Source organism: Colobus angolensis, unplaced genomic scaffold (assembly GCF_000951035.1).
Source record: "Colobus angolensis palliatus isolate OR3802 unplaced genomic scaffold, Cang.pa_1.0 Scaffold123, whole genome shotgun sequence".
Classification (NCBI taxonomy): Eukaryota; Metazoa; Chordata; class Mammalia; order Primates; family Cercopithecidae; genus Colobus; species Colobus angolensis.
Window position 1 is genome coordinate 6896005 of NW_012113475.1, and position 23565 is coordinate 6919569.

At 36.1% G+C, this 23565-nt stretch overlaps 1 protein-coding gene across 3 annotated transcripts in view; it reads left to right on the top strand.

The window, feature by feature from the left end:
* BMPR1B (bone morphogenetic protein receptor, type IB) overlaps positions 1-23565 on the top strand; it is a 164367-nt gene that overhangs the window by 101055 nt on the left and 39747 nt on the right. For all 3 annotated transcript variants that reach the window (XM_011932880.1, XM_011932863.1, XM_011932871.1), the window contains exons 2-4: positions 7380-7539; positions 17422-17524; positions 18374-18476. In XM_011932880.1, coding sequence (XP_011788270.1) covers positions 7397-7539; positions 17422-17524; positions 18374-18476 — 349 coding nt within the window. In that variant the 5' untranslated portion in view covers positions 7380-7396. The remainder of the gene's footprint in view (positions 1-7379; positions 7540-17421; positions 17525-18373; positions 18477-23565) is intronic.

Below are 23565 nucleotides of genomic sequence, written 5' to 3' on the forward strand. Positions count from 1 at the left end.
ATCCTATGAAAATAATTCTGTGGTTTATTTGCATGCCAAAAATCCAGCGATCCTCTGAAAAATGAGAAGCAATTTTAGAGTGGCTTCCAAAAGCCTTACTTTTTATTATTATGCTAATTTAGTTAGTAAACTAAACTATAACTGTATAACTATATATGTATGTATATAACTATATATATAAACTATACATAACAAACTAAGTGAACTACACATGTGTAGTGTCTGGATTTATACTGTTTTAAAGATCAGTTATTAAAGAGAGAAAGAGGGAAGAAGAGAAGAGAGGGGAGGGAGGGATGAAGGAATAAAAGAAAAAAAGAAATGGCAAAATGGAATGGGCTCTTAATGAGTGACTTACTTGATGTAGTATTTATTCCTGAGAAATTTCCTGAAAGGATAATTTTTCTCAGTTTTTTTCTTTATATTTTCTCTCAGGTTTATTCATGATTCTGTTTTAAAATATTTATTGAAAACCTATAATTATTTAAAATGCAGTTGGGAAGAAATAATCAATTTTGTTGACATTTGCTCTACAATTAACTAGAAACTATTCACTATTTGACTTTCTTTTTTCTTTTCTTTTTTTTTTTGAGACGGAGTCTCGATCTGTTTGCCAGGCTGGAGTCCAGTGGCGTGATCTTGGCTCACTGCAACCTCCACGTCCTGGGTTCAAGCGATTCTCCTGCCTCAGCCTCCCAAGTAGCTGGGACTACAGGCAAGTGCCAATCACGCCCAGCTAATTTTTGTATTTTTAGTAGAAACAGTGTTTCACCATGTTGGCCAGGATGATCTCCATCTCTTGACGACATGATCCGCCTGTCTCAATCTCCCAAAGTGCTGGGATTACAGGTGTGAGCCATCGCGCCCAGCCTGACTTTCTTTGGTGAAAAACTTTTTGTAGATTTTACTCTATTGATTTAGTAAATAAAATGTACTAAATTACATTTAATTTTTTTAATGGTTAGATACCTTCCAGTTGTTTTCAAAGATTATCATTTTTTATAAAACTAACACAAAATCAAGTAAAATGAGGATTTAATTAATAAATATTTATATGAGTCAACTAAATCAAACTTTTATCTCTTTTGATGGCTGCCTTTTTCCTGCTTCCAATGGAAAGATACTAATATAATAAAATATGAGAAGATATATTCTTATATGTTATTTTAATCAGATATCTGACATTTGGGATATATCTTCATTATTGCTAATCCACTGGATGTTTGTTAATCATCTTGATGTTTACATTTATTATGAATACCTGCCGTTTGTCTTTTCTCCTGTTTATTGTTTCAGCATCATAATTATCAGACAAATTCATGTTTTCATAAAATAATTATTTCTATATATGCATGTAATTGTCTTTTTAATGTCATAGCTGATATATTCTCTTTTGTTTATGATCCAAAATGCCTGGCTTGTATCTGTGAGACTGGATTTTGTACAACTTCAGTATGACTTGATATTAAAGTGATCCTTTTATAAATACCTTTGCATAATTATAAAGTTAGATAAAACAGTCCAGTTTCTCATTGGCCCTTTTCTCAAACATGGAGTACACATGAAGAAGATCTTACCATCTTTCTTTCTCATAGTTTTCTTAGCGTTTAAGGTGAGTCTCACCAGGTTCATTCTGCTGCTGCTTCTCTTCCGCCTTGCCTTATATCTGTTAAGCTACACCTTATCAATTGTTTATTTATTTATTTTTGAGACGGAGTCTCGTTCTGTCGCCCAGGCTGGAGTGCAGTGGAGCAATCTTGGCTCACTACAAGCTCCGCCTCCCAGTTTCACGCCATTCTCCTACCTCAGACTGAGTAGCTGGGTTTACAGGTGCCCCCCACCACACCTGGCTAATTTTTTATATTTTTAATAGAGACAGGGTGTCACCATGTTAGCCAGGATGGTCTCAATCCCCCGACCTCATCATCTGCCCACCTCGGCCTCCCAAAGCACTGAGATTACAGGCATGAGCCACCACACCCGGCCATCAATTATTTTAAAGTTATCAGGTGATTGGTAATATTGTGACTTGTGTACATTGTAGATTTCCCAACAATTTAAGCACACATGTAAACATAACACATGAAAACATGGTGAGCCATCAGTAGAGTTAGTGTTAACTACCAAGCCATAGTCGTTGGTCCCGAGCGGAATCCCGTCATGAAGATTAGCTAGAGAAGTTCCTTCTTGGCTGGATTCTCTTTTGATGTCCAGTTCCTCATTGTTCACTGATGTGCTTTATTCCACATCAGGATATGTGACTAATTATTTCCTTAGATTGAGTGGACAAGGGATTTGTAAATGCATTTAAATAGCTCTAACTATTATCTGTCCTAATTTGCTACTCCATAGATCCATGCAGATGTAGAAGCAGGAATGTAGAAAGAGGAATTATGGCCCCTTTGAAAGTAGATTGTGAAAATTTCATAATACAAAATTCAGTATTCCCTGACAGAGATAATCACATTTTTCTAAAAGATGCAGGATTTTCATGCATTTCATCAGTATCTATATGGTGATATAAATCCTTCTATACATCTCTCTCTGTTTCAAACACACACACACACACACACACACACACACTACAGTAGGTTTGTTTTTACATAGTTTAAAGACATTTATTTATTTTTTTAAGAAACATCCTCCCAAGTTCTCCTTTCCCTGTCGCAACTACACCTGTGCCTCTTTTCATTGTTTTGGCATTTTCTTCTATATCTCTAAATAAATACTGTACTACTGCTTCTTTATTATTCAATTGCAGGCATTACCTTTGACTTTGCACTATCAAAGATGAGGATTTAGTTCTTTTTTCCCATCCCTGCTTCCACTACATATGTACATAATCTAGTCTCCCATCTGTAAATATTTGGTTTAAATATTTGGTTCCTTAGTCCCCTGTGCTCATTACAAATGCGTTTCCAAACTCCCAGTGTAAATTTAAAATACATAAGTCATCTTATTAATTTCCACATCTTAAGAGTTCTCTCTTCCAACATTTTTTGACCTGCCTTCAATGAGACCTGCTTGCTCCTGAAGTCCTATGCAATGTCTCATCTTATTAGCCACATTTACCATTATCTTGGAGGTACGCTTCATCTTCTCTTGGGAAGGACCTACCATTAGCAGGTACCTATTCCATCTTTTTTCTTGTTTATACCTTGGATGGAATATCCAAGATATTTTTCTTGTTTATACTTTGGATGGAATATCTCCTCCAATAACTTTCTGAGAAGGACACATGGGAGGTAAATTTTTGAGACTGAAAATATTAAAATGCTTTTTTTCCCCTACCCTCCTCACTCTTAATTTGCCCAGGTATTTATTTCTGATATGGAAAAATTTTCCCTCAGACTTTTGAAGGCGTTGTTCTGTGTTATTCTAGTTTCTAGGTTTTCTGAACAAAGTTCAATGCCATACTTATTTTTTATCTCTTTTCTCTTTCTCTCCCTCACTTTTTCTCTCTTTACAAAAAATATTAGGGTGTCTCTTTGTCTCCAGTGTTACAGAATTTTACAGTGACATGGCGTGGATCTATTCTCAGGTGCTATATGGGTTCTTTCAAATTAGAAACTCACGAGTTTTCATTATGAAAATCCTGCATGATTATTTGATGATTTTCTTCCCTCTTTTTCTCAAGTCTTTCTTTCTAGAGCTAATATTATTCAGATGTTGAATCTGGATTCATGTTCTAAGTTACTTAACTTTTCCATCCTTGTATTTTGTACTGTGTTGTAGGAGATTTCCTAATCTTTATCTTTCAATTCACCTGCTGGGATTTTCATTTATGCAATTATATTTTTAAAGTTCTTTACTTGTTATTCTCTTTTTAGAGCAATGTGTTCTTGTTTCATGATGTTAATGTATTTTTGTAAGATGAAGGTATTAATAATAATTTTTAAAGTCTTTATTTTCTTTAATATAATCTACTTCTTCCAAGTAATGTTTGTTTTATTCTCAGTCTTTGATGTTTGAGGTTTTTTCAAATATCTGTTTACCCTGAATTAGTGGCCCATGTGTATGAGAATGGATCACAGAAGAAGTGACCGGAAGCTCTGTTGTCACCAGTGGGCCTCACGTAGGATAACATTGCAGGGCTGTTTCACTGAGAAACTCACAATATCACTATCTTCATGCTGTTTGTTCTTGACCTGGTCAAATTACCCAGTAAAGAAGGCGCATACCAGGCTGCATTGAGTTCTGGAAGCCATGTGGGGAGATGAACTGGAGGAGGCAACATCCAGTGTGAATGTTCACTGAATGTTTGCAATAAGATGGTACTCCTGCCCTCTTCTGCGCTTGTTGTCCTACAGTCCTTGGCTTCGATGGTAAAATGGAAAAACAAAGAGGGTATCTCAGTGATATGTGTATTACTTTTACCCTTCTTGTCTCCTGCAGGGGTAGGAAAGAAATACTGCTAGCCTGTAGGGAATAGGAAAGGATATCTGAAGTTCTAATTACTGTACTTATAAATATATTTTCAGCCTCCTCCTGTTTTAATATCCCGTTCCCCCTTTTAGAATTACTTTTAGAAGTACTTTATGATACCATTTCTGGAGCTTTTTGGGGTTAAGCGGTAAAGTTTTGCTTCTTAGCTTTTCCCCACATTTGGCTTAAGAATCAGCTTTTGTAGATTTGTTATCAATTCAATATATCAGAATTTCGTCTCTAATTATTAATTCTATTATTTCATTAGATTATTCAGAATTCATACCAGATGTGCATCTGACTTTCTCAAACAGTTTCCTGTAAATTTTGTTCAAAAAAATGTTGATTGCAGTGGGCACCTGTGGCGTATGAGAAGATTGTCTTATGCAGACTCACACCCTGAGCCACAGCAATTTTGATTCTGTAGACAAGTGACTGCTTGTCTTTCTGCTTTTCAGGCTTTTATTGTTAGTGTCTCCTCCCCTGATCTCATAGTGTAGGTTCATTTTGTTAGCCCCTATTTCTCTTATGAGAGTGGGATTTAATAACTAGAATACCCTGTAAGTAAAACAAAAAATTATGCTATAACATTGTTTCTTGTCAGTAAATACATTTCTACATCAGCATTTTAATGGATATATAGGAATCCCATTTTACAAATATACCTAATCCTCTATTGTTGTAAATATGGGTTGTTACAAGCAATATTGCAAAGAACCTTCTTCTAGCCAAATTTTATACCACTCTTTAAATAAATTTGCAATGTGACAAAATCATGAATTTTCTCTTAAAATGTTTCTTAGAAAATAGCATCTTACTTCCAATCACATGAGGATGTTTTCTTTTCTGCTTTAGACCATTTGGTGTCAGTGTTCCATTTAACAGCTTTTCCCACCAACTGGTAAATTCTGTGTATGTGTAATTCATCCTAGTTACACAGGCTGTGCCTGGAAAATGGGAGGGCGCCCAATACCTATTTGCTAGTAGACATTTTCATCATAAATGAATTTTTATTGTGTTTTAAAGCATCAAAAGTAAAGGGTCTGGTATGAAAGAAAGCAGGAAGTAATAAGTTTTAAATACTCTATTTTTATTACTTGGTCTGCTGAGGTGACTCAGGTCATAAAGCCAGTAACATTGAGAACCAGATTTGAAAAGAGGGAGCTTACCACAAGAAGATGAGATATAGGTACACCTACACACACTACTCTGGGGTACCAAGTGGTGCTGCACTCTCATGTGGACAACCTTGGAACAAATGGCTTTCAAGATAAGGCAGTGACGTGAACTATTTAACTTCATTTTATTTGGAAATTTAACCTAAGGATGAGCATACTATTATATAGAAATAATAACATGTATTGGAAGTAATTGTGTGGTTGGAATACATATTATTTGCTTAATCTGGTGGGTTTTTCTAAGTGGAGTCTACAACTAATTTTTTTCACAATTATATGAGATATTGTTGAATATGCACATTTCCTGGCTCGCCTGTGACCTGCAGAATCAAAATCGCTGTGGCTCGGGGTGGGATTCTGTATATGACAATCTTCTCATATGCCACAGGTGCCCACTGCAATCAACATTTTTTTTTCTGAACAAAATTTACAGGAAACTGAGAAAGTTAGATGCACATCTTGTACAAATTGGAATAATTTAATGAAATATTAGAGTTAATCTTAGGAAATTCTGATATATTGACAACATATTTTATTGCTTTTTCTTTCAACTATTTTTTTCTGTAAGAATTTGAATAATTAATTTAACATGCAGAAGGTCAGGAAAAATTATCGCAGATTTAAAAAAATAAACTTCTAATTCTCTGATGGAACCATTACCTGCAGGCATTCATTTTTGGTTTAAAACTATAACAAATGTGTGGCATATCTTGTACTTCTGACCTAGAATTTCAATTTTTTTAACCCAGCAATTTAAAAATATTTTTGTTGATCTTGTATTCACTATAGATAAGCTAAATGTGTTATGAGAGAGATTTTAAATTGAAAATTGCTCACAGTGACAATTTATGCAGTTACATGGCATATATAAGAGCTCTTACTACAATGCCTGAAACAAAATAGATATTAATGAATGCATTGTCCTCTTCTATGTAACATAAACATTCTAAGCTGTTGACATGAGTTTTGGTGTCTGTAATTATCTCCATTTTAAGGATAAGAAATGAGTCACAAGATTATTTATAAAGTTATCTAAGGACAACTAACTTGGTAAATAGTAAAGCCTAATGTTGAACCCAGAACATCTCTTTCTAAGAGATCATGTCTACCAAGGTGCGTTCTATCAAAGATGGTAGAAACATCACTACAGTAATAGGTAGGCATTTTGCATTTCCCTATGCTGATGGGGAAGATGTATCTTTTGAAATGTGTCTTGATGTTAACTAAGTTTTTATCTTCTTACCCAATTTTACAGATTAAATATTTCTAGTAATTTCTTTAAAAAGTACACAGTATACCTAAAGTAGAGAAACTCTGTGATATGGTAGAAAGACAGTTCTAAAGCTTAAACAATTTGAGTTTAAATGCTGACTCCATAGTCTGTTGGCTATGTGCAGATCTCTTAAACTTTGAATCTCAATTTTCTCATCTGAAAAATGGGGATGATAGTATTTACCCATAGAATTGCCAGATATAGTAGAGGTTGTCTATCTAATGTCTCGTTGAGTTCCTTGCACTCAATTAAATATAGCTGTTACAATTTAATACATAAAAGACCATCCTGAAAGGATATGAGTCTTTCTTTATTCTGTATGAGGCATATACTGGGGTAAAAGACATGATTTTAATCAAAATACCAAAATGTCTGCTTTTCTGTTTAAATCTTTAAGTATCTTGAATACTTCATTTTAAAATGTAATCTCATGTTTTCCTTTGAACAGAAGACTGGGGTAGCCTACCTCACAGATGCCTAACTCTTACTATTTCTTCTTTCAGCAAACTTCCTTGATAACATGCTTTTGCGAAGTGCAGGAAAATTAAACGTGGGCACCAAGAAAGAGGATGGTGAGAGTACAGCCCCCACCCCCCGTCCAAAGATCTTGCGTTGTAAATGCCACCACCATTGTCCAGAAGACTCGGTCAACAATATTTGCAGGTTGGTGATATTAATAATTTAAAGCTAGCTTTAACAAAAAGTCACACTTTTTCAACTATGCAACTGTAGGCTAGTGTTTCAAAGAACACATTTTAGAGAACAGTGCCTAATACTGTCATAAACTCTTAGAGTTGTGCTTGTATTAGAGAAATATTGAATTATGTTTCACCCTGAAACAATGTTCTAAGATTCTTTTTCCTCCCTCCAGACAGCACATATACACATGAACACAGACCTCAGATCCCAGACTCCTTGTAAAGGTGCAAATGCCAATGATTTTCTTTCAAAAGACCTGGTCCCCACAATTAGTTAAACATCAGGGGCTGTCATATGCATGTGATTTTGTCTGTCTGTTTGTTTGTTTCAACCATTCATCATGCTGATGTTGTTTATATTTTGGAAAGAACACCTAAGCTGCTGGGAATATTCATAAACTGACTCTAGGAAGCAGTACAGTGGTAGAGCTCATGTGATTCCACCAGTTGCTAAGAAAGGCATTGTCCAAATTCTAGAAAATACTCTTTAATTGGTGATCATGTTTTTATAGATACTTTATGACATTTGAAACGACTATTTGGCCTTTTTCTTCCTTACATGCTTTATGCAGCTCCATCCATTCCTCTGATCACTATAGCTGCATTTACTCCTTACGGTAAGGTCAACAGTGAATAAAGAGCTATAGCCTAATGAGGCCAATGTGTGCCAAGAGAGAAGTGGGCCAGCTATCTGGAAGAGTGTGGCCCTCAAGAGTTAAAATGTCAGAGAAGCAGAGTGTGCCTTAAGCTTCAAGAGGGGGTGTGGACTGAAATAGGAAGGTAGACTGCTAAGTTTAGAGCCCAGGTAGAATATTTGGGCAATCATTTGAGGATTAGCCAGAAGGTATTCAAAGCTGGGTCGAATGCTGTTTTGTTTCTTTCTGAGAGGTTTTTAAAAAAAGTTTTTAAGTTTCCCACGAAGCAAAATCTAATATAAGCTTACCAGGGTATTCCAAGAACCTAGTATATTTAGCACAAGAAACACATATTGACTAAGTAACACAGGGAGGAAACCTGGGTATATTCATAAATATATATCTCATTTAGTCAGCAAAACAACTTATTCTCACCTTTAGACAAATGAAATTTCAGATCGGAAGAGGTCTAGTAGTTTGACTCTTGTGCTACAAAGTTGTGACCACTGAATTTTATGCCAAGGTAAAATGATTCCAAAGCTCAATTTTTTCCAGGGAAACACTGCCTCTTTATAGTAAATAGAAAAAGTATCAGGAAAGTTTAAAAATGTTTGAAAGAAAGAAAATTAGCAGGAGGAAACAAAGTAGTGTGGGGTATTTTACTATTGTGTCTAAGTCTGTGGTATTCAGAATACATCTGTGTGTGTCATTTGAGCTATTGTCCTGGTGATCAGGATTTTCTAGAATTAACCTGGTTTCAAATATTTTGTCCTATTTTCCTGATAAGCCATTTGGGTATCCTAAGTGGATTTGGTAGAAAGTATTCAGTCAGGGGTATCTGCAGTGGAAATTCTGTTGTGGGAAGAAGCTCGGCATGTTCAAAAGAAACTGTTTTTCTCTAGAGTACAGGGAGTAGGAGCAGGGAGTAGGAACAGTAGAGTACAGTGGTAGGAGCTGTGCCTGGAGACAGGAGGTATAGTGACTGTGACCTGGTGGGTGATATTGAGAATGTGATCTTACTCCTAAGGGTGTTGGGAAGCAAGTGAAGGGAGTTTTGCACAGGAGTGGCTGTGGGTAGACATGATCTGATTTGTTTCTTTGCTGCAGAATATTGGATGTATTAGAAGGAGACAGAAGTGAATTCAAGAATAGTTAGGTCAGGGAAATTGAACAGTGGATTGGGTAAAATCAGTTTATGTGCAAGAAAACGATCTTGAGCTAGGGTGGTGCTGGTGTAGGAGTTAATGGGATCTGTTTGAGAAATATTTAGAAGGTAGAGTTTTGTGATTATGGATTAGATATCATCTAGGAGGACAACCAGAGCGCCTTTACAAGTTTCCAGATGTAGATTTAAATGCATGGGGTAGACTTTTAATGAAAGAGGACAGATTAAAAGAACCAAGTTCCAATCTGGACGTGATACATTTGAAGTTTCTGATATATCTGAGTAGAGGTATCAGTATGCAGTTGGATATGGATCTGGGACTCAGAGAAGAGGTTGAGGAGAGAGGTCCAAGTGCACAGAGCATTAGTCACTGTTTGCTGTGAAACAGATAACCTCAAAACCACAATGGCTTATAATTAAAGACATTTATTTTTCATTCGGGGTTTATAAGGAGGCTGTATCTGTGCTGCACTGTGCTTGGATTGGGTGGGCTTCACTTCTTGCTGCTGTTTGGAGTTTAGACCTGCTGCACATTTCTTCATTTTTCTTGTTTTAATTTTGGACCAGCAGCTGCACAAGGCATATTGTTTCTCTTGGGAGTGTGAAGGAGTGATCTTTTAAAGTTTCTGTTCATATTGTGTCCTCTGACATTGAATTTTCCAAATCAAGTGACAAAATCAAGGTCACAGTCAAGGGGAAGCAATGTCCATGGTAAAGTATGAAGAATTGGGATTAATAATAGAACCATCTACCGGAGTATGACTTGACCATGAGACATTTAATGCTTAGGTAAAGGGGATGTCTGCAAGATACTAAAGAATTCACAATAAAGCAGTGAGTCTGGTGTCACTGAAGCCAAGTTTACTTAGAGAGGTAGTAAGGTCAGCTATGTTGGATCTGTTAGAGTAGGATAAGAACTGAAACATGGCAATCAGATTTATTGACACTGATAACTGCAATTTAGAGATATTTAATGTAGTAGAGATGGAAGTCAGATCAAAATGGGTTATATATTATATGGTTGTGTTAACCTTTGATTTATGATAGCAAAGAAAAAGTAAACAAAAATACAACAGAAAGAAAAACAGCAACAGTAAAAGTGGAACCCCTCAAAAGAGCATAGATATACCATTGCAGTCAACATCAGTGGGTTAACTTTGTAGAAGTTAACAGAAAACTAAAATTTATTGAATTTTTTATGAATATTAGCATGTTTACTTTTACATTTCTTTATTCATTGTAACAATCCGATAAAGAATGTAGCAGTGTCCGTGTTTACTAGGTGAGAATTCCGAGGCTCTAAAAAGTTAAGTAATTTTCCATAGTCATGATAACATGATAGAAAAATTGTGGTCAGGACTCCAAAGTCCTGAATACTTGGCCAGCAGCCAGTTCTGACATTGGTTTTCAAATAAGCAAACATATGCTCTCGAGTAAAAGGCACATGTATTTTCCTAGTGAAGTATTGATTCCAGTTGAATCTTCCTGTGAGCTGAGATCAGTCATATGTGAATACAGGGGCTACATTTGTTTCTTTGTCCTAAGACCTGTATAAATTCAGGACTTTCTACTTCCATTCCTGTAAGCACACTCTACTCTCTACCTCCAAATTGGTACTTCTCAAGCTATCTCTAGTGAAAGATAATTTTCCCTCCACAATAAATTGTATACTGATGATTTTCTACAGTATAATATAAAACAAATTATTAGAAAAGTTAATTTTTAAAATACTTGCAAAATATACACTCCATTATTATTGCCTATTATTTACCTTCAACAGACATAAATTTGTTCCTTTAGATTGCTCTACAAGTTTTCATTTTTAAATTCACCCCTTCACAGATCAGTAGCAAGCAGTTTGCTGACCTGCAGGGGAACACACCTTGAGTGATACTGCACTAAGTGTTACCCTTCCAGGTAAAACGGTGTAAAGGATAAGGTTGTATTTTCTAATGTGTACCTTAGAAAAGGGCTGGTCCAAATTTTCTGGCCTGAGGCCTTGTACCACCCAGATCTTAGTCAAACTGAGTGTTGTGGTAGGTTTCATCTTCATTATCACTTCCACCTAGCTGGAGAGAATAATCCAAAAGGAGGCAAGAGTCAATTGTACTTAAAAGAGAACCTGAAATCCCACATGCTAATTTAGAGGACATGTGCAAGGTTTTAGAGGCTTGTAAAACTTCTTTTCGGTACCATCAGTTACTCTACCAGCCTTCGCCAAGGCCAAAGTCATTCTTGGCTTGATCTCTGTCAGGTGCAGATACGGCTGCTTCCAAAATCCATGCCGTTTCCTTTGATCATGACATTCACATTAAAGGATGTAGTACAAACACAGCATGATTGAATACAGTAATAGAGCCTTTTTCATATCTATATTTGAAAGTAAGGGGTAAAGCCATTGTCCTGTCTCCCTCGAGATAGTGTCTGTTTTCTAAATATCTTTCCACGTGTCACTTTGCATGGTAATCCATCCCGTTCCATTTTCAGATTCTTCTCCTAGGATGACAGACCATCACTGCATACCTTGAGTGCTGTAGTTTCCTTGAGTAACTCTTCTTATGTGGCTTTCAACATGCCAGTGTTCTGTTTCATCTTCCTGTCCTAGCAAGTGTTATCTCAGCCTTGTTTATGTATTTTTTTCTCTATATAATCGAATCTGGCTTTGCATATCATTCCTTGTTTTACTTGATGTGGTCTGTAATCACATATTTGTCTCTATCTCACCACCTCTCTCAAGTCCCTCCACTTTCTCACGAATGTTAAGCATTTAAAAAAATTATTTTTGACTATTTTCTTCAAAGACAATCTTTAATACTTCTGTACTTATCTTACTGGTTTCTTACCAAGAATTATCCTGGCTGGGGAGTTTTCAGGGTTTACAGATATAATAAATCAAATTGAATGTTTGTGCAAAGGATGTGCAAATGACACCAGACTGCTTAAATGAGGAAATAGATAAGCCTCCAACTCTATATCCTGAAGAGTCTCAGAGGGAAGAAAGAAAAGCTTAGGGACTGTGAGCCTTGTAACAAAGTTTGTGTTAACGCAGGCTTTTTAAACCTCTTGCTGAGTGTGGTGGTGTGTTTTCAGACAGGTGCTCCTGACCTAAGGTCTCAGAGGATTTAAGTGTGCATTGTTCCAGTTTGTTTGCACATTTTACCTTGCATACTGAATGTCATTATAAACCATCCAGGGTTTTATTTTTTCCACTGTTGCCCAGGCCATTTAAATATTGATCTATATAATTACTTTTTTCCAGTAGAAGATGTTGATTTCAAACCATTGCACCTAAGAGAGTGGTGGGTTCTTCATTAGAACTTCTAATTCAGTTGTAAGAGGCTGTGATTTTAAATTCACCTATGGAGGCTTTTATAAGGAATGACTCTCCTTTTGTGCCTCTCGTGAGTCATCAGTGAGAATGTTAGATGGTCCCAGTTTGTTGCTGGAGTTAATAGAAAGTGATCGTGCAGGGCACTTTAAAATTATACAGAGAGAACTATTGAAGATTTTTGAGCAGAGACAAAAAATGTGAGATTTATCAGGCCTGCTGTATGGAATGGGTTGGAGTCAGGAGAGGAGAGAGGAAGTTCTGCATGAAGGCCCTCAGAGCCATCGAGGTGAGATGTGAGGGTCTGCATTGGGTGAAATTATACTAATGCTGGTTGAATGTAAAAACTGAGACAATTTCAACAAATCATGTACCTCATAGAAAAAAATAAACAAGATGCTAAATCATTTGGTAAGGGTATCAGGGAAGGATGTCTGATAGTTACATGATCTTGAGGATAAAATAAAAGGGGCATCTCTCACATTGGTACTTTGTCATTAATGTTGTAACTTCACCTTCTGCCAATACTGTGACCCCTCAGAAGGAAAGCCAGGGAAGGGGAAAGTAAACCCATATGTATTTCACTCTGTATTCCCTCCACCGCTATGGGAATCCATCATCTAAGATGATAGGGGAAAAAAGTAGGATTGTATTACTTTGACAATTACCACTACTCAGCATTCTTCTTCGGTTACTTCACAATCGGTAGAAAACACTTAGGTAGCTTATGATGTCTCCCTGTTCCTGGAAGTTGAATGACTTTTCTCTTTTCCAGGATTGGTGGCCTTCGTAGACTATCAGTTCCTCAAAATGCACCCTTGCATACTCGGCACCCAACTCTGCTCGAGTCATAGTATGCTTGATAAGTGTAAAACGTACCACTGTTAACAAAGCTATGAGCAGCTTTCAGCTATTTTAGTTAATGGACTAAAAAGCTGCACCATTTAAATGGTAATTCTAAAAGTTATATGTATCTTTGCGTTTACCTGTGACAAAAACTGAAAACTGACTTTATTCCCTTGAGTGTGAAATAGATATTTTAGAAGACAAGGTGTTCTTAAGAACTTGTTTATGGATGACCTAAAATCAGTTAACCTTTAAAAATCAATTCTGACTAAAATGTAAAAGAAATTCAAAAGAAATGTAAGAGTTGTAGAAAAACTGTTAATCTTTCCAGCCAGATGCAACTGAGCAGATACCCATCATATAAATATAATGCTTTCAAATTTCCTATCACTTGATTGAACAGAGCAGATAAACTCTTTTTAACTAATACTTTAAAAAATTGTTTTACAGTTAAATAAATCTTTATAAAAATCTAAACTGAGGAAAAGTTATACAAGAGTCTCTTCTCAACTATGGTGGCTATATGAACAACACTGGGGTTTACAATAAAGAAACGTAAGATCTTAGTGGAAGAATAGAATTAAAGAGACCAAAGTTTGGGTAAACCTTGTAAACACTGTACTCATGTTAAATAAAGATGCGTTCAATACAGTTTTAGACATCTTATAAAATTGGTTTCTAACCATTCTACAACAACTAATGAATGAGTTGGGTTCCAGAAGTCTGTGTTATAAATCTATTTTGACCATAATAAATGAAATAAAGTATTGACCATAATAAATGCATCTATTCTCTGAATGCATATCTATCTAAAAAGAGTATTGCTTGGTCCCTTGAAGCTTTAAAACAGGTAGATACCTTTCTTGCAAGTGTATGTTCGTTCACCTGGGCACACTGAAAATACTTTGAGGCAGTTAAATGCCTGATGATTTTTCTAGATGTTCCTTGTAGACAGTTCTTTACTTTTGGAATATTTGGAAAACTTAAGGAGCCTGGAACCTGTATAATCATCCAAGAATTGGAACAAAATTGTTTCTCTTTTCTTTTTCTTTCCTTATCATATTATTTTTCTTCTTTCTCTGAATCCTCTTCAAGAAAAACAAGACTTGTATTATAACTGCTTTGACTTCATGCAGTCTTTAAATTCTCCCATGCTTTGCTTTTTCATGAGTTAACATTATGTCAAGAGGCAGTTAGCACTGATGACTGAATATCTTGTGCACTCAACTACTGTTTCATTTTGCTACCACTTTTCTTTGTCTATAACACAGGGACAGCATTTTTGAAATGTTATATCAATTGTTGTTTTATTTCATTCATAATCATTACTACAGTTCCATGATTCATCCTATGTTCATATATATATCTCACTTACTTTCAATTTTGTTTAAAATTATTTCCACTTTTATTTCCTTCATGATTCTTCATCTTGCCTTTTTATCACTTTCAATACTCTGGGAATGAGGGTAACAATCTATATACAAAACTAAGCTTGAACATGGCAACCAGGCAGCAGGATGTTCACACAGGCCAATGGTAAGATTTAATTGTCACAGCCTGTAGCCATCTCTTAGAGTGTGCAAAATTGATTAGCTTTGACTGGGGAACATAGCTTTGTTTCCATTTGTACTTGCTTTAGGGTTGAAAGTTTTCAAGTAATTCTTGAACTTCTGTAATTGTAGTGCTAGTTTCTGGTTGATGTTCCTTGCTGGAGAGCAATGACAGTGGGAAGCATAGAAATTAATTTGCTTTGTGACAGCTAATATGCCATTGAAATATGCTGTCTCACCTCCTTTCTTGTCTTCCAACTAAATGTTTGATTCCTTTGTGAATTTATGGCTTATTGGGACATGGATTATTTTCTCAGGGTCTCCCTTCCTTTCCCCTCTTTATATTTTTAGCTCCTCTCTCTTTGTAGACAAGGGGTGTGTATTTTTAAAGCTTGAATTTACTCTCTCTGATGTTTCTTTATATTTCCTAGGACATTGTAGCAGTAACCTGACACTAGTTTTACCAGCTTTTTCTCTGCCTTTTTTTTGATTCTTAAAAGTTGTCTAAAAGTACATTTCTATTTACTCGTATTTTGAGTAAGAAGAACCCATGATAAGGAGAAATTAGTCTTTAGATTTAATTTAGGGTACTTCTCTAGCCCCTGTACCTTCCTGATATCATAAAATTAGAATGACTATGATTTCTGATAATTTTTGAATTTTGATTTTGATGAGAAATGTAAGTTGTACATGTAGTCTAAACATGAAGGAAAAGAATAAAAAAAGTCACAGATGTCACTTGTTCATATTTTTAAAGTAAATTTCTAAGGAACAGATATTTTAATTATTCCATTCACTGTTTACATGTTTTACATTTTTATAGCAATTTCAGTAAATTGGTTAAAAAGGCCCAAAGAGTTCAAGGCATGGGCCATTCAGAGACAGTCTTACTTCCACAACAATATTCATGCTTTTTGACCTTGGTCTAAGAGAAGGATTTATCATTGGTCGTTTTTAACCATTCATTAGTATGTTTGAATTTTGTTGTGCTGGCTCTTATTAAGTGAAGTATTTTGGATCACTTGAGGCTTATAAAACAAGTAAACAATTCTGAGGGTGTTGATAATAACTGAAGGGCTAACATATAGCAGCATGCTGCTACCACTAAGACAGAATAGACAAACCCACAAATCATGGCTAATACCATTCTCAGAGCTTTAGTCCCATGACCTTTCAAGATTACATTGCCATATCTGTCTTGGACGCTGAGCATGCATATGTATGAGAAAAGGATGGAAATATAGTTTAGCACTTTATTTCTTAAAACATTCAGTGCTGTGTATGAGTTATATTGAGAGTCTTCACAAGCTTGTGAAGATATTAATGTCTGTTTACAAACAGTTCTATGTATAACAGATTTCTTTTTTATTTTAGTCCCAAAGGGCATAGCAGAAAACACATGGTGAAGTGATTCAAGGCCCAGTTCTGTAACTGTTTGTTTTGTGACCTTGTACAAGTTTGCTACCCTTTTATAATTTTAATTTCCTCATTTGTAAAAGGGACATAATAATACTTTCTTTTTCTTATTGTTGAGAGGATTAAATGATGTAGAATAAGTGAAAACTATTTTTAATCTGGAAAACCATACAGAATTTAAAATTTTCTTTCCACTATTTTATCAAGAACCCTTCTTTCTGTTGCCCATCTTTCCTCCACCCCCAAATGAAGCTCATACGTCTTACAACAAAGCTTAATTTCTTCATAGGACAGGATATCCCAGAAGCAGAGGTAAAGAATCTCAGTTACACTATGCTGATCCTAACTCCTACCTGTCTTTAGTTTTTGTGCTTTAATAAGAAATAAATGTATTTCACTGTCTCAGAAAAAGTAGAACAGGATAAACAGTCACCTGCCTGGATTCACACCCTTGCACTCCTTGTCACTAACTGTAAGACCTTTGAAAGTTACTCAAGCCCTCTGAGCTTCAGTGTCCTCATATAGAAAGCAACAGTAGTGCTACCTTCCTCACAGTTTGTCTGGATTTGTCTGGAAAAGTAATATCTGTGGAGGGCCAAAATAAGTGTTCAGTAATTGGTATCTATGGTTGTTCATGGTAATTAATGATGTATGTTATATGGAAATGTTAGATCCTTCTTTCTCACAAGTTTCTGGACAAAGGAGATGTTACAAAATGTTTTTATCTTTATTAAATTCATTTTCATAAAAGGAAGCTTTTGGATTGTCTTAACAGATCATTGACGTTCTCCATGTTGCAATAAAACAAATGATACCCATCACTTATTTCCTTTTTCCCTAGATATACACACACACCGACTCACACACACACATATTCTGTTTCTCACTTTGCCTGTTTGGTCTTCAGCACAGACGGATATTGTTTCACGATGATAGAAGAGGATGACTCTGGGATGCCTGTCGTCACTTCTGGATGCCTAGGACTAGAAGGCTCAGATTTTCAGTGTCGGGTAAGGAAGATAACTTGATTCTGTAACCTTTCATTGGCTAGATTTCCAACAAGTTTCAAGCAAGATAAAACCATTCTTTTTCTTGGCCAGCCCATTTTTAGTATAGTCACGTGCTGCACAAAAACATCAGCAACAGGTGGTATGTATGATGACAGTGGATGGTGGTCCCATAATACTACAGCACCATATTTTGACTGTACCTTTTCTATGTTTAGATACACAGATGGATACTATTGTGCCTTAATTGCCTACAGTATTAAGTTCAGTGACATGCTGTATGGATTTTTACCCTAGGAACAATAGGCTTTATCTTATAGCCTATGTGTGTAGTTGGCTGTACCATCTAGGTTTGTGCAAGTATACTCTGTAATCTTCTCACAATGACAAAATCACCTCATAGCACATTTCTCACAACGTACCCCTGTCTTTAAGTGACACGTGATTGTAATTTAGAAAACTGAAAATTTCCATTGGACCAATTCTTCCTTCGTTTTGAAATCAAATATTATTTTTATTTTTGCTGTTAACTTCTCTCTTAGTGTCCCATTAGAGTATCTTCTTCAATTTAGCTTATTGCATTAATCCAAACTTTCTTCCTCAGTTTATACAATGCACACTAATTATTAGAAATGTAGTAGTAATTTTGTTGACATGCAGAAGTTGCAGTAAGATAATACATGGTAACTTGAAATAAATTAGCTTATAGAAGAGAACATATTTAAGGTGTTTGAGTGAAATTATTCTAATTTTAAATTAGTTCTCTAAATAGTGACAATTTTTAAAGTTTTAGATGATGTAACTTTGAAATTTAGAAGAAACTCACTAATAGCTGTTTGGGTTCAATTATAGGACACTCCCATTCCTCATCAAAGAAGATCAATTGAATGCTGTACAGAAAGGAACGAATGTAATAAAGACCTGCACCCTACACTGCCTCCACTGAAAAACAGAGGTAAGCAAGGAAGGCTTCCAGGCTGGAAAATCATTAGGTATCATGAAAATAAAAACTAAAAACTAGAATAATTCTCTCTCAATCTACCTGTACGACTTTCCACTGCTGGAGCAGAGCACTGAGGCCAGATGACATGGAACCATCATTCGAAGACCTGTGCAAGTATTTTGTGGGAAAAAGTCATATGTGACTTCACTTTTATGATTTTTATTTTTTCCCCACTTCTGTTCAGAAAATTGCTATTCCTAGAGTTTGTAGTGTATTTCAGGGGGGAGGTGGGAGATAGCACTCTGCTTCTCCCTGAAAGTTATTCAGAAGTTGTAGTTCACCCAAAAACTACCATTTGACTATATTTATTTTAAAAGTAAAGACCATATAAAGGACTAAATTAAACATTATTTGCTATGTGGCATTTCCTTTTGTTTATGCTAGAGTAACACCTTTTAGTCAAATCATATCAATATATTGATAAAATGAGGAAAGTGTCCAAAAGTTTTCATTTCAAAACTTACCCATTTAAGTGTTGTTCCTTTAAAATGACAAATATTGCATCCCAAGAGACCTTTTGTTTGCAGCATCTCTCATTTTCCCTTTCTCCTCCTCCTTGCTTTCACCACACACACACACACACACACACACACACACACACAGATTTTTGTTGTTGTTGCAGAGTTTTAAGTCCTAAATATTATCTAAGTGATTTAAAGTGATTTTTCATGATTGATTTTATTTCTTGAGAAGAGAAAAATCTTTCCAACATAATATAATAGAATTTCATGACTTTATTTTACTCTTTCTATTTTGTTTTTGTTTTTGTTTTTTGTTTTGTTTTGAGACAGGGTCTTGCTCTGTCGCCAAGGCTGGAGTATAGTTGTGTAATCATAGTTCATTGCAACCTCCACCTCCTGGGCTCAGGCAGTACTCCCACCTCAGCCTCCCCAGTAGCTGGGAAAACAGGTGCACACCACCACACCCAGCTAGAATTTTGTGACTTTGATAACATTTTTTAACATTTGTTCCTGTTCTAGCCTAGAAAGCTATACAAGATTGATTAATAATAATTCACATCAAAGCTTCACCAGCATTTTTTTAATTGTGGCAGGCAACATTATGGTATTAGGAATACAGAAATTAATGAAGAAAATTATTCCTCCCAAGAAGTGTACATTAGAATATAAGAGAGAACCATGTCAATAACTATATTTGTTCAGGAGTATCTCAGTAGTAGAGTTAGATTATAAAGTGTATTAAGGACATAATAGAGTGAGTGACTGGCTCTGCCTGGGGGAGGAGGTTGTCAGAATAGCTTCTTAGAACTGATACTTGAACAAGACTTTAAGGATGAACAGGAGTGTGCTAAGTGAATAAGACAGGATAGGCTAAGTATATAAAAAGTTTAAAATTTAAATGGCTAACATTAGCCAAACATTCTGCTAAAAATTACGTTAATTAATCAGTTTTAACCTCACAGCAGCCCTGTGAAGTACGTAGAATTGTTCTTCCAACTTTAAAGATAAGTAAATGCAGCACGGGAAGGTTTATTAACTTCAAGTTTGCGTAGCTTATGAGTAGCAGTGACTCTAAACAGATGCAGTAGTAAGTGCAGAGGTCTGGTTTGTAATATTTGAGAACCGTTTGCTAACTACAGGAGTATGAAACAGTATGACTGGTTGGAGAAAATCTCATAATTAAGAGAGATGAGGGCTGGGCACAGTGACTCACACCTGTAATCTCAGCACTTTGGAAGACCAAGGTGGGAGGATTGCTTGAGCCTAGAAGTTCAAGACCACCCTGGGCCACATAGCAAGGCTCCATCTCTACAAAAAACAGTTTTTAATGATCTGGGCGTGGCGGTGTACACCTGTAGTTGCAGCTACTAGGGAGGCTAAGGTGGGAGGATCACTTGAGCCTGCAAATTTGAGGTTACATTGAGCTACAGCCATGCCAGTGCACTGCAGCCTAGGTGACAGAAGGAGACACTCTCTCTAAAAAAATTTTTTTAAATAAGTAAGAAAAGAGAGATGGGCCCAGATTTCAGTTCAGTTAGGAGTATGAAGGTGAGGGAGCATTATCTGAGGAGGATGTAGGAATTTAGAAAAATAGTGGAATGAAACTCCAAAGGACAGAGTGAAAAGGAACAATGAGAAGAAAAGTTCTTAGTCCAGGGCAGTGTGGAGATGAGTGGTTGGTGGACTCTACTGACATTGTGTAAGGTAGCTGGCTTTGGTGGAGTTTAGTAGCATTAGAATGTACTGCTTTGAGCTCTGAGGGTCTCAGGTGGTACCTAAGCAAGGTCTTTCCAGATTCCACTGCTTTGCCAGTACCTAGGCAAGGTCTCTGCATAGGCTACTCAGGTAGTGCCTAGTTCCAAAGTCTCAGCAGATTCTTACCTTTTTGGCCCAGCTCTTCTGGGGTCAAGTAAATGTCCCAGCAGATTGTAGTCTGAGATCACCAATGTTTTTACATAGCTATACCACAGAGCTGCTGCTTTTTTGTTTTTTTGGGTTTTTTTTTTTTTTGTTTTTTTGGCCTCTACCATATACACATGTAGTTTTTTATTGAAATTGTACTAGATATTTTACTTTCTAGCTGTATGATTTTTTTCTTCTATTTCTTATTGCAATTGTGAACCATCTTCTGGTCTTATAAAAACAGTCCTGGCATCTTAAGCAGTTACAAACTAATTATCGGAGAAGTGACAGTAGTGACAGAATGCAGTTTTGTTATGAGACTACTGGTGATTCTTCACTTGCCTCTCAGAGTGAACCAGACTTCCCCTGGGAGTTCTCAGTTCTACTTCCCAAAGCAGTTGGAGTGACAGCGCAGGTAGAAATCTGCTGTCCTATAGAGAGCTGAGAGCTGTGGGCCCTGCTCTTTTCCTGATAGGTATCTGGAACTGTTCACTTTCTGAGACTCTGGCTGTGATTTGAATGTTTACATTGTTAGTGCTCTGAGCACAGGTAATGGCAGATTAAAACATGACCAGCTTGACCAGCAGAAACAAAAGGTTTATTGATAAGGATCACCTATTCATGAGAGAAGACAAGGGGGCTGCCGGGGATAGAGTTATGGGGCAAATAAAAGGAAAATGGGAAGGTAATGCTAGCCTTAAATAAAGTGCTTGATGGTAAGGAAAGAATCCCTTGATCCTTCTGGTCTCATTGCTCTCATAAATCAGAAATATAATAAGATAACTAATAAACGGTGTTCTTGCAGCTCAAGGTGTATCCTATATCTTGCATTTACATGGAAAGTAAAAGGCAGTGAAACTTGGAGTTTTAGTAAAATTACATCATTGGAATGGAAAAGTATTCTGTGTTCATATACTGATAATATTTTGACATTGTAATTATGTGGATAGTTCTAGTTTTGATTATCTAGCATTCTCCTAAAATCTAAAATTTTTACAAAATCTTTTGTTATCTTTAAAATTGGAAATGCATTTAAGCTAAGTTTCCAGTGGCAGTCTTAACATATTTGTGTGTTACAGTGTTTGGATGCTTCTATCTGTATAAAAATATTGTGAATTGTGCTTTCATTGGCTGAGGTATTGTGACACCTTGAATTTATTTTTAACTCCTTATATAAACTAAGAGAGGGAGGAATGGAGAAAAAAATTTACTAAGGCAATTTATTGTGTTAAATTTTAGCCTGCGTAACATTAAGAGCTTACAGATTATTTTCAGGATTTACTAAGCAGCATGTTTAGACAATGAATGCTCAAATTATATATAATTCCTGTTTGTGTTGAGCCCTGAATGACTTTTTACACGTGCTATAATATGTCAAGTTCCTGAGCTCTCTTTTCCTAGATTATTGGCAACATTTCTTAATTTATTAATATAATAACTGCTGTTTTAGTGGCCTCTCATTTAGTGTTTTCAGATGCAGATTACTTTCATTAGTATTTTGCAACTATTACCAATCATAAATAGCTATTAAACATATATATTTTAGACTGATGAGTAAATCATAACACTGACCATCATGAAGTTTGGATAAGAAATTTGTGTGGATTTTAGTTTGTAATAGATAATCCAAAGTTTTTCTGAAATATTTCGAAGATGTTTTTCTTTTTTTAAATTTCAGATTTTATTTTTCCATACAGGGAGTACATGTGAATAGTTACATGTGTTTATTGGACCCAGGTAGTGAGCATAGTACCCAATAGGTAGTTTTTTAGCCCATCTCCCCTCACCCCCGTTAACCCACAGTATCTGTTCTTGCCATGTTTATGTCCATGTGTGCTCAGTGTTTAGCTCCCACTTATAAGTGAGAACATACAGTATTTAGTTTTCCATTCCTTCATTAATTCACTTAGGACTATGGCCTCCAACTCCATCCGTGTTGCTGCAAAGAATATCATTTTATTCTTTTTTATGGCTGCGTAGTCTTCCACGGTGTATATGTACCACATTTTCTTTATCCAACACACCATTGATGAGCAACTAGGTTGATTCTATGCCTTTGCCATTGTGAATAGTGTGGCAGTGAACATACAAATGCATGTGTCTTTTTGGCATATTCCTTTGGATATGTATACAGCATCACTCCTATTTAACATAGCACTGGAAATCCTAGTCAGAGCAGTCAGACCAGAGAAAGAAATAAAAGGCATCCTTAGGAAAAGAAGAAGTTAAAGCATCTTCACTGATAGTATGATTCTATACTTAGAAAAACCTTAAAACTCCATCAAAAGACTGCTAGAACTGATAAATGAGTTCAGCAAGGTTTAAGGATACCAAATGAATATACAAAAAATCAATCAGTTGCCTGCCTGCCTGCCTTCCCTCCCTCCCTCCTTCCTTCCTGCCTTGCTTTTCTTTCTTTCTTTTTCTTTCTTTCTTTTTCTTTCCCCTTCCTTCCTTCCTTCCTTCCTTCACTCCCTCCCTCCCTCCTTCCTTTCTTTATTCTCTCTCTTTCTTTTTCTTTCTCCTTCCTTCCCTCCCTCCTTCCTTCCTTCCTTCCTTCCTTCCTTCCTTTCTTTTTTCTCTCTCTTTTTCTTTCTCCTTCCTTCCCTCCCTCCCTCCTGCCCACCCGCCTTCCTTCCTTCCTTCCTTCCTTCCTTCCTTCCTTCCTTCCTTCCTTC